Source organism: Tigriopus californicus, chromosome 4 (assembly GCF_007210705.1).
Source record: "Tigriopus californicus strain San Diego chromosome 4, Tcal_SD_v2.1, whole genome shotgun sequence".
Taxonomy (NCBI): Eukaryota; Metazoa; Arthropoda; class Copepoda; order Harpacticoida; family Harpacticidae; genus Tigriopus; species Tigriopus californicus.
The window spans coordinates 7,516,734-7,528,724 of NC_081443.1; the positions used below are offsets into that span (position 1 = coordinate 7,516,734).

The 11,991-nt window shown below is 40.7% G+C and overlaps 1 protein-coding gene across 1 annotated transcript in view; it reads left to right on the plus strand.

Annotated features, from left to right (window-relative positions):
* The first annotated feature begins 7,058 nt into the window (after positions 1-7,058).
* Positions 7,059-11,991, plus strand: part of LOC131879689 (uncharacterized) — a 5,428-nt gene continuing 495 nt past the window's right edge. The window contains exons 1-3 of the mRNA XM_059226065.1: positions 7,059-10,104; positions 10,173-10,679; positions 10,746-10,991. Of these exons, the coding sequence (XP_059082048.1) occupies positions 9,462-10,104; positions 10,173-10,679; positions 10,746-10,991 (1,396 nt within the window). The 5' untranslated portion in view covers positions 7,059-9,461. The remainder of the gene's footprint in view (positions 10,105-10,172; positions 10,680-10,745; positions 10,992-11,991) is intronic.

Below are 11,991 nucleotides of genomic sequence, written 5' to 3' on the forward strand. Positions count from 1 at the left end.
TTCAACCTACAACCTACAATATCTTCCTGGGATGCAGTTTTCAAATTTGAAACTAATCATTAATCATGATATTGAAAACACCAATATGTTTCTACGGCAATCTTAACGTCAAAAAGCTAACACGGGAATCCAAGCCGAGATTGTATGTCTTTGTTCGAATCAGAAATATCAAAATCAACCATCAGACAAATGAGAAACCTCAGTTGTGATCCTGTCACACTTCTATGGTTTCTCACCATCAACATACTCTTTGATTGACAGACCTATGACGGAAATCTCTAGGTCCAATATGAAAAATACCTTGACAGGCATCTAAGTACGAATTTATTTCATTAATTGAAGAAGGCGCAGTTTACGTACTTATTGGAACCGATTGACGAAAAACTAGGTTTTTGTGCTGCCAGCGTTTGCCCTAACTGACGAGTCTCTTCCAAGTCTTATGGAGAGCGGGAATGAGTGGTTTTTTCTTCTTTTGTTAGATAATTTGGGCCCGGAAGGAAAGTTGAACTTTTTGACTGCCTGAGAATATTTCAGCTCAAGCCCGTCACTCGGTCACCAAAGCCTCAGTCATCATACTTTCCTCCAAAGAAATTGATCCCTTCACTGATTCGAAAATTCACTTTCAACAATTGAATTCCCTATCAAAAGGCCTCTGTTGATCGCATTTCTCCGCACAGACTCAATCTTCTTGATCGTACTAATGATAATGATCAAGAACGGGTCATTGTTAGCCCCCCCACCCCCCCAATGAAAATTTCTGAACCCATCAATTTCCACACCATAGAAAATATCACCCCAAAAACTTTCTTTTCAAAATGGCCTCAAATTATTCCAGCATCTCAGATAAGATTCTTCAAACTAGGCAGGATTGGTCTGAACAACTTGGCAAATTGTTCAATTATGACAACACGCAATAATTGGAGAGTGCCTAGTGTACCGCCTAATGCAATTCATCTAGATACGAGACCAATTCTGAACATCTAAAGAAGTGAGTGTAGATTTGGCGATACGTCGGAAGAACACTTAGCACCTTACTGTTTCTCACCTACCGGAAGGTGGCTTATTAACCGTGACAGAAGTTCGTGTTTTCGCAGGCCCATCAAAGCAAGCAGGCCTCAATTGGGAAAAGGACCTGCCTTTGAGGTGTCATTGCATCATTTGGTGTCCCATAGGTATGACAGCTAAAGCGACACGTCAGTAAATACAGGTCGTAAGCACATTAGATGAAACATTGTCCTGATGGTGCTTGTGGTTTCTCGTTTCTATCCTAATGAACCTATACTTCCCTTCCTTTCATTGTTTGTGCAAGTTGCGCAGTACTCTCGTTCTACTTTTGAAAAATTCACACCATTTGCAAAAATCTCATGTTTTGTCAATGTACATGCATGACATGCATGACGCACGTAATAAGTCATGCTATGAAAGTATGTTGTCTTTGTTGTTGTTGTTGTTATTGATTCAGGCACACATGTTTTCAATGATCTGTGAGAGTGCTTCAATTTGGTGTCGACCCGAGCAATTCAAAGCGTGAGCAACCATCAAATCCCCATTTTGAACCCTTAAATGGGTTTCAAGCATGGCTCGGTAATGAGCTTCCTGGGGAAAATCCGCGAATAGCATGACCAATGAGATCAGTTGGAAGGTCTGGAAGTCCTCCACCAGATTTGATACGGAGTCCACCAATCGGTTGTAGTCCTGTAGGATATCCTCCGACAAAGCCATGGTTTTCTGATTGATGTCACCCATCCGTAAACTTTTCAATTTCTGTACATCAAAAAGGCCCCAGTAGTGCTCTTGAATCATGGCTTGGTCATGCTGACCCACGATGAACATGAGTTGACCTTCCCCATTCGGGATTCGACAAGCCTTGGCCACACTCAAGGCCACTGCTTTATACAGATTTCTCTTAAGAAGATCATGCTGATCTTGACCCGTCAGTAAGCGAAACTCGTCCCAGGAGCGTAAAGCGTTGATATATCTGGCTGCAAAAGTTTTCATGGTTTGTGGAACAAACTGGCGAGAGAGCGGGACATCCAGACTGTACATGAGAAACTCCTTGATGTATTCCTCGCCCAAAGAGATCTCACGGAAACCCTCAGTGAACTGGCTTAATTTGGCCTGATCCAGACTCTCGAGGCTAAAGGAAGGGGAGGGAGGAGGAACAGGAGGGAGAGGAAAGTATTGGAAAATATCGGCTAGTTGTGAATAAAGATCGGAGGCAATCTGATTACTGTAATTATCCTCCATGGGAATCTCGTCTGGCCAAGCCTTCAAAACGATATTGACCATAGGCACAGTGTCGGAGGAAGCCACTCTGGAGGGTGATGTCGAGGATGGTGACGAGGATCCCGTGGAAGATCCTCGGGTTCTTCGAGGCCGCCAAACCAATTGTGGGACCCCATTCGAGTCGTAAACATGTTGAAATGCATTCCTAAAGCGCTCCTTCTTCGCCACAACGTTCATCACCAAGTTCGGATTCATGCCAACTGTTAGACATTTAGTCAAACGACATCTTTGGCAAATTCTTCGCGTTTTCACCGAGATCGCACATTGCCCGGAGCCTTTGCATTTCAGCTTCTGTGAACTCGACGGATCCTGGAAGATCCGACGAAAAAATGCCCGACAGCTATGGCAAACCTTCACTCCATAGCTGAGGAATGGTTGCTCACTGGTTTCTCGACACACTGGACATTCAATCACCTGCGAGCTCATACCTTCATCCAGCCTTTAAGACACGAACCAACCGCTATAAGGAACTGTAAGAAGCTGACGAAATTCATGTGTGTCCCTCGTTCTCCGTACAAAGAGATAAGGTTCGGTCATGAGTGCTTTTGATGTACACATTTACTCATTTAGTAATCCAAGAAGGCAAAAACTGAGAACGCACCACAGAGTTATAACACATTTACCTCATACGAGTACGTGCATACGTGCGAGAATGTTCGAGTTGAAGGTGTACGTAAGAAGTGTTAAGACAGGGAGGGTGTTTCTACGTAGACTGTTAAGAATCTTGAGCCGTCTCAGGAGTGATCCTGATGCACTCTTGTGCAAATGACTGATACGCATTGCCTTGGACCAATGTCGCGAACTTGAATATCCAACGGATTGATCTCTCTCTTTCTCTTATTCTCTGTCTTTCTTTTGATTGTGTGTGCGATCATCACTATTTTTCCTTTACCTTGACACGTGTATGTGTTATTTTGATCCATCTGGTTACGGAATCTTCATTGAGATAACTCGAAGTACGTATTCCATCTGGCAACAAGAAAAATTCTCGAAGTCATCCATCCATGGGCTCTCTCCAGTTTCGTTTACTAGTGCGTCTGAATTCTTGGACTGAATGACGAGTAGTGCAAGTACCGGTAGGTGTTTAGGGTGTGTGCAAAAATATTAGCCCCCTCTGAAGGTGCCTTTTGGAAGAAAATGAAGCAGCTTGGTCCTATCGGAATGGTTGTTATGTTTTCTCTTGACGCAAAATACATTGCGTAAAATGCATCAGTCTCGAACGACTACAACTACTTGGTCTGCTACGGACTGTGTGGTAGTAGCCTGGTTTAGTCGTCTAATTTAGTTAGATGGAGGTGTTGAAACACGAGGGATAACTTGCAGTTTCGGCGTCAAAAAATGGATTCTCATGCTTCCGGAGGGCCAAACAAAGGTCACCCATTAAACTGCGGATGTGTCCACAAGCTGATGTTTTCCTAACATAGAACGATTTCTTCAGTGCTATTTCGACTAATAACAAAGGTTGTGCATAATGTAATGTTTGAGGTGTCAGGGCACCGTTAATGAGTCGAGCTTTCCGCATGAAAGTCAAAGCCAATCGCAAAGATGCTAGAACAATCCAGCTCATAATAGCTTTCATGACGAAGCAATTTTTGATATGAACAACTTGTTAATCATCCATTTGCGGTATGTTCTTCCGATCAAGGCTTTTCTGAGGCCAGTCTGACATTTGGTCTCGAATTTCAAGCAATGTAATGGCGAAAATAGCTCTTTGCATGATAAAGATCGGCGAAAAGACGAGTTCAGTCCTTGGTTTCAGTCACAACGAATTTGAATGAAAGTTGTCCGAGTAAAAAGATAATGATCATCTAGGTCTGATCAAGAGACAGCGAATAAATCATAATTCATAACCAATGAAGGTCTTTTGATTGTACAAAATGAAATTAGATTGAACTTTCGGCTCCCGGCATGTTTGGAGCCCTCATATTTCAATGGACAGGTCTAAGCCAAAGATACTTAGGAATACCTCTTCACATAAAAAAGGCACGAAAACTTCAAAGGGGCAAGTTTCAGGCGAAGAAAGTGCATACAAATAAGCATGAGATTGAACGTTACACTTGAACCAGGCTAATTCAAATTCAAGTTTAATGCCAAAATGTCACAATAGGAAACATAATGTTTAATCTTGATACTATTTGCTTAATGCAAGATTAAATTGTTGCGAAATATCTGCTCATTTACAATCAAGGGATGATTTTGTACTGTTTTACCACTGACAGTCAAAGGCCTCAGGAGAGAAATTATGGGAAAAGGAGGAAAAAGCCGCAACATCGATCGATCAATTTACCTCGATTTGCAATAAACGAGAAATTTCAATCATTTTACAAGGGTGCATTTTCCTTCAAAGGGGATCGATAACGGCATGCAAACATGAGGATAAAGCAATCGCGTGAAGAACCAATGCGTTGACGAGAAAACCATGTAAGTACGTAATCGAAGAACAAGGAATGGCTGCTCATTCGCCTATTCTAGTCCATTCTGGACTGGCCGATAGCTTAAATAGTGAGAAATATTAAATGCGTTCGTCTCGGAGCATTTATTATAACAAAGCACACTTAAAGCCTTTGATTGAGGTAATTCGGCCCAAATTCCACGGAAAAAAGGTAAAAACCGGTGTTTTAGGTCTTTACCTTTTTTCCTTAGTCTTCTCATGATATAACTTTGGCTGCTTGTCGTTTGTCTCTTGTGACATATCTTTAATGTTTGTTATATTTGACAACGGGTTTTTTTTTGATTATAATATTGTATAGACCAATGCATTTCCACAGTTGTTTACTGTCCTAGTTTGAATCGTAGTATTCAGTGGAGGGAATTAATGGTTTCTCAACAGAAACTCTCGCAAATATATCTGAGGTATCAACATACAGAGTCTGTTACATATTCTAAAAATATATTTACGAACAGCGGAAAAGGGTTTGAACATGGGTGCTTTGAACGAATAGATGTTTCCTACACTATTTTTCCTCATATATAAAAAGGCAAATTCACTTGAATGGTTTAATGAAACAATCTTTTCAAAAAGAAGACCAAATTTCCATCCGATTTTAAATGGTGACGGTCTGTTGAAACTCTTTGCATAACTTGATTATTGAAAATGAACCGCAAAATACCCTTTAACCATTTGTTTTGATAGCTTTGGGGTCCAAAGTACTGCGCATTATTCGTAGCCAAGCCATAACCTTTGTTATTTCTTTCTTCTGATTTTGACCGTGCATAATCAGAGGAATCAAGAAATCACAGAACCAAGCGCTTGTCTAGGGTGACTTCAACGAGCCAACAGGACAAAAGGTAAGTGAAATCACAGTAGGTGGTGCAATTTGAAGGAATAGAATACACCATACAAGAAGTTGCGGAATGATACTAGTTGAAGATGCCCCAAGGGTGATTGGTTTATTGTGCGTCTCACCATTGAATTGGAAGGGATTTAGTTGGGAAGCAGTCTCAAAACATGCACGGAAAAATTGTAATTGGTTGTGGCCAGAAGCTATGACCGCTCATCTACTTGATACAAAATAATGTGGACATACTTATTCAAAAATCAAAGACGTCGAGGCCATGGGGAAGCTAGAAATGAGGTTTTATTTGATTCTTGGTTTGACATGTATGTCCATGTATTTCATACATTTTTCCTGAAATTGGCTATTTGCAATTGATTATTTTTTTCAAGACCAATGTTTATGAAAGAAACGTCACTTGACCTGTAACTTCCTCACATCAAAGTCAACCTTTTCGGGATTTTTTGAACAACAAACAGAATTCCAGACAATTTCGACTGATATTTTTTCCCATGGCAATGATCACAAAAGTACGCTTGTACATTTAACGCAGGGAATTTTTTTAACATTCCTTGTCCAAAGAAATGTCCCTGCTTAAAAATATGGAGAAAATGAGGAAGTTCGACGATTGTGTCTTTTATTAGTAAATACAGTATGCGTTATGAATTTTTTAGTCTGTTGCTACGTGGTCGCTATTTGTTAAATGGTGACCCAAGAATATGAATCTTTTAAAAACAAAATTACGATTGAAAAAAATGCCTATGAGAAGTAAGAAAATGTATATTACATTGAAAGCCCAAAAAATGGGAAATAGAAAAGCAATGTTTCTTGAGTTCATACTGTCTGAGGCCACTGTGAAAAGGCTTGTTGATATGTAATGTATTTGGGGACATCTGTCAATGTAGAGAGATGACAACGGTATCATCAATTAGGTGAAAAAGGTCACTGAGATTTTTTTACACTTCTTGGGCAATCAAATTGACTTTTGAACAATTGTCAATGTAACTTTTTTTTCAAGGATCTTTCTCCTTGGATCCAATTTCTTTTGGTCAAGAATCTCTGTTTCAGTGCGAAACTCCCAAAAAGTTATTACTCTTGGGTGATTTTATTTGTCTTGTCCACACAAAAAAGAAGAGCCAAGCGACACAGATAATCATACATCGACCTTCTCAAAGGAGCCATATACAAATCATACGGCTAGCAACTGTGTAATACCAGTCTCAAAATTTATAACGCATACTGTATGACGGGAACAAAATCGTACTCTTAAAATTTTGGGTGTAGCAATGGCCAGACCTGTGCCAATTACTAAATAAATGTGATTAATTACAATTTCAAATACATGGGTTTGAAATGCAATTAATTACAATTGTAATTACTTTCTTTTCAAACTTGTTAAACTACAATTTCTTTTCGATTGTAATTCAATTACTTTCAATCAAATTTCATTTTCATGCCTTTTCTTGTCCTCTTATACAAAAATTTGTAACTCATTTGCAAATATTCCACCGTCTCCGTCTTGAAATTTTCTTGCCATTTTTGCTTGCAATTTACCTATTCTACATGAAATTGTTTGGTGACTTTATAAGATTTACATTCATTGTCTGAATGGTGCTATTGGTGTTTCAACCATCTTTATATTTTCTTGAGAATTGTTTTAAAAATAGACACCTCCTGACCTCATATAATGCTAGGGTTTGTATTTGGAGATGCAAAGAAAATTGTCTGCAGCCGTCTTTTTTAGATAATGCCTTGCTAAAAATCTGTCACTTTAGCATCAGGGGCTCGCCAAATTTGATAAGATAGATTTATATAAAAAATATTAAAAACCGCGCAGAAAACGGTTGAAAATAAAAGTTCTTATTTGCTGAACGACGATGTGCATTTAAAAACGATTTAAAAGTACGAGTATGTGCTGGAGAACGTGTCACGTAGTTGGGAACGTGATTGTAATTTGTAATCAAGAAAGCCTAGTTGCCTTGGTCCAAATTATTTAATCACAATTCTCATGTGATTAATCGCAATTCCAAAAAAGTGTAATAACGCATCGGATATCGGACTATGACACAGCCTATCGAGCTTGTTATTGAATGATCTTACAATCGGCTTCGCTGACAGAGCGTTTCTCACACATTCGACCTTAACCCTCACCCATCAAAATTGCAAGACCGCATGGCGAATTCATTTAAATCGTCAAACCAAATTTACCAATGTTCAATTTTATGGGCTTGATTCCAAATTATCAATGCCAATTTTTATGGCTGCAAGTGGAAACTATCCCATTGGCCTTTTCGTAAAGCAAAACCATGTATTTGAATGATTATTTGTTTCATATATCATAGCAATGTAACATTGGCTCAATCGAGACAAAGACGGTCTTTTCAAAGAGGTCAGCTGGCTTTAACGGCAAAGATTACAAAGGTATCTCAAAATCCAATTCGGTGTTATCCATTCCATAAGAAACCTTTTGCTTGCAAGACATCACAGAAACAATGGGTTGTCGTATGACCTACTCTCAAAAGAAACATAGTCAAGACCTTCCACATATCCATCAACAGCGGTAAGTCAAGGGTAAGTTTTCAACCGTTTTGTCCCTTTGTTTCATCTTTTGTTTACTAAATACACCTCAGTTGACCTCTCCAACGCAAGTGTTTCATTTTTCATCGCACCTTCTTTCCATTCTTCCACCGTTTGCTCGAAAATTCAAGGCGATAAAGTTGGCTCACCAAAAATCTTTGCATTCTTTTCATAGTCATTCGAATGAGACTCCCAACTCTTTCCTCACTCACTCACTCACTCCAACCTACTATATGTACGGTATATTGCATAGTGGTTAAGCCCAGTTGAGCTAGAAGATGCTCTTGCAGAGTGAGGAGGGGTCATCTTGGGCTCAACGAACTTCGCATGATACCTACTAGAGCCTTCCTCACGACCAACCCATTGACCCACAATTGACCGAGCATGCAGAACATTCAAGGAAGAGTCTGCTCTCAGTCTCACTTGGGTTTTCATGGAATAAGGCATTGTCACAGACTCAACATTCACTTGTCAGTTTACCAAGCCACCAAAGATAGTTTTATTCGTGCCTGGATTTTGGCGTTGGTCGGGCTGAATTGAATCATTGGACACATTCACTGAGTGTGAAGGCAGTAACGAAGGGTTACCTTCTCAAGGTGTGGCACCTTTCAGCCAAAGGTTTTGTTAATTTGTTTGTTATCTGATGAACAACAGAACGGTTGGCGGTTACTTTTTGAGGGATCTCCTACAAGACAAAATGACCTCTGAATGAAATTGTTGGGTGGTATCTCATGTCAGAAAACACGCTCTTTGTTTGTTTGACCTTCTTATTTCCCAGACAAAAGCGTCAAATACGTATAAGAATCCTATACCAAACCGAAGAAAATCGCTACGGGCTACCGTCCGGTGTCTTTTTATAGAGCCGAGGAAAACACCCTCACGTTAAAATGATATTGCAAGCGGCCAATATGTTCGAACCATCCGACTACCCCCCTCTTAACTCGAAAGTACCAGTTCAATGAAACCTTGATAAAAATCTCGGCAAACCATGCTTTGAGGCTCTCGAGGAGTCAGCCAGCTATTTAGTGAGTCACTTCGGTAGACACACAAGGAGTTCGACCAGCCAAGTTTGGAGCGCACGGCGGGAATGAATCGGTTCAAATTCCCGCCGCTTTTGCACGCGTTGAATAAAAAGGTTCAAGAAATCCTTCCTCGTTTCTCTTGTCAGTTCCGAAACGCGTGAGACTCCAAAGACAACCGTTAACAGATCCCTATATCCAAACATCCAAAGGAAACTTTACAACAAGAAAGAAACATTCATTGATTGAAATAGTGTCAAGTTCAGTAATGTTTTAGTGTTTGCCAACCATTATCAATATCAAGATGGGGCTTGCTTCGAGGCAGTTTTTTGTTCTTCTTGTGAGTCTTTTCGTGTGCAATCACAAATTTGCAGTGAGTCAGACAACTTTACCAGCTCCAACAGAGCCACAAGATAATAAGCCCACAACAACTCCCGTCACAATTGACGAAAATGAGGAAGTGTCGCCAACGACCTTAGCACCAGAAAACGAAGACGTTGTAGATACAATTCCAACTGAGCCTTCAGTTCTGGCAACAACTGGACCTTCTGTGGAGGACTTTACTTTGAGTGACGATGAACCGGTCGCAGACGAAGCGGATTCAGGAGCCATTGAACCTGAGGATGAGGCTACAACCGTCATGGCACCTGGGGAGGAAGATGCCGGTACCACAACTGCCACAACGACGACCACCGAAATTGCCGTGCAGAGAACTGAAGACTTCGAGCTCACCTCGACTGATCCAAAATATTCCGGAACATATCAGTTCCAGTTCCAAGAGATGACCGGTGGAGATATCTTAATACATTGCCAAATTTCTGTGGATTCAGAGGAAGACTTTCCAGAGGGAGAGAGACCGGTGGTGTTTTTTAATACCGCCTCGTGCTCCAACATCGAGGCAATCGAGGATTTGGACGGGTTCCAAGTTGCCATTCTGGATAAACATGGTGGGTTTTGAACTGGATGAATGGGGTAGGCGAAGTTGATTTTGAATTTGAAAACCGTGTTTTTTCAGAGGATGACTCTACCTTAACCGTAAGCACAGCTATACCTTTTGACGACATTGGCGACGGTTGTTTGGTCATTTTGGTACCAGCCCCACCAGCTGACAACGCACCCTTGGTTAATGATGATAGTCCTTCCGATGCTCAAACTGGTGACACTCCAAGCACTGATCAATCGAATGGCACTCCAAGCACTGATCAATCGAATGGCACTCCCCAAGATCAAGGGTCAACTCCGGGCGACGATGCTCAACCCAGTATCGTTCCTAGGGATGGAGGGTCAACACCGAACGAAGGTTCATTAGACAGAAGTTCAGCCTCTCGGTCGGTCAAGAAGATCTTTGTTCCATCCTTGGAAGAACGCAATGATCGAGTGCAATGGAACCCATACGATATCGCGTACTTCGAAAAACTAATCCAAGGCAAATTCCACCGGTCAAAAAGGGCATTGTTACCAACAACAAACCGAATTGGATTTGTCGCCTCTGATTTCCGAATTCTGACTTTGGGTGGAGCAAGTGAGAAAGATGTTTCATAGTGGCCAAAGCTCTTCAATTAATCATCTCGCTTTTCACTTTTTTCAGAGACTATTACGTTCGCAGCCTCTCCTTCAGTAGCATTTCGCCCGGCGGTTATAAACATTAGACCAGTGTCCTCATTTTCTGGAGGATCGTCGGCTCCATTAGATCCATTTTCCACATTTCCCAATGTCCAATTGCCGGGAATTGGAGCTTCGTTTTTCAATACTATCAGTGTTATCCTCGTCATTGCCTACATCATTGGCTTCTTCGTTCCATTCGTCGGGTTCCCTGCTATTCGAAGAGTCTCAAGTAAGCGTTTGTCATATGTAAATACTTACTACTGTAACTCCGTAATTCTACACCATTCATTCCATGTCTTAAAAATTAGCTCTATTGCGTAAGAGAAACAACACATGCTTGTATTTGCAGTAAGGGAGTTAACAGGTGCCCTGGCCCTTCAACGATTTAAGATATGTGTATCAGATGGTCCTTTTTTGTGGGTTTGGTAATGATTTTATGAGCAGTCATGAGTTCGAGACCATATCCTATGGGGATGACCAATACAAAAGAGACCAGCATGCGAAAAGATCAGACAGACGCGCAGACAGTTGACCACAACTTCAGTGCAATTAATAACGACAAGTCAAGACAATTTCTGAGCAGCGGAGGGCCTTTATCATATCGCTAGGGAACTTAAACACACACTTACGCACACTACAATATGAGGCCTCGAGATGGAATTTTACATGAGGGAAAGTAGAAATCGAATGACATATTTGCCCTCGAGGGCGTTTTCATCATCTATCCTCGCAAAATGTTCCCATGCCACCAAATGTCCATGCCTACCGATTGAATTTTGTATTAGCCGAGGAATGAACATGTTGTCCAACGTTTGCTCCTTCATATTTGTCTCTATTTTAAGGTTTGAAAATAATTGTGTTCATGGGGCAGAGCAAGGAAAGTTAGAATCATGTATTCTTTTAATTTCTAATTATCATTAATGGAAGCCATTCCAACGACCAGGGTCGTATACGGAGTATAGGTGGGCCTTAGTGCAACTTTGTCCTTGATAATATTATGGGAATTTAAAAGTATAAGGAGAGGCAACATAACCCATAGAAGTGACTCAAGTTTTATACACAAGACTCTCACATTTTCCGATGATCTCAACCTCATATCCAAAGCATTCCAGTGATTGATGACTCTGGTGCGATTATCTGTGCCTTCAGGATTAAATTTCAAACCAATACACTTCCATCATCGCTTGATGGTGCCCTGAATGGTTTCACAATTAACATTGATATTTAAA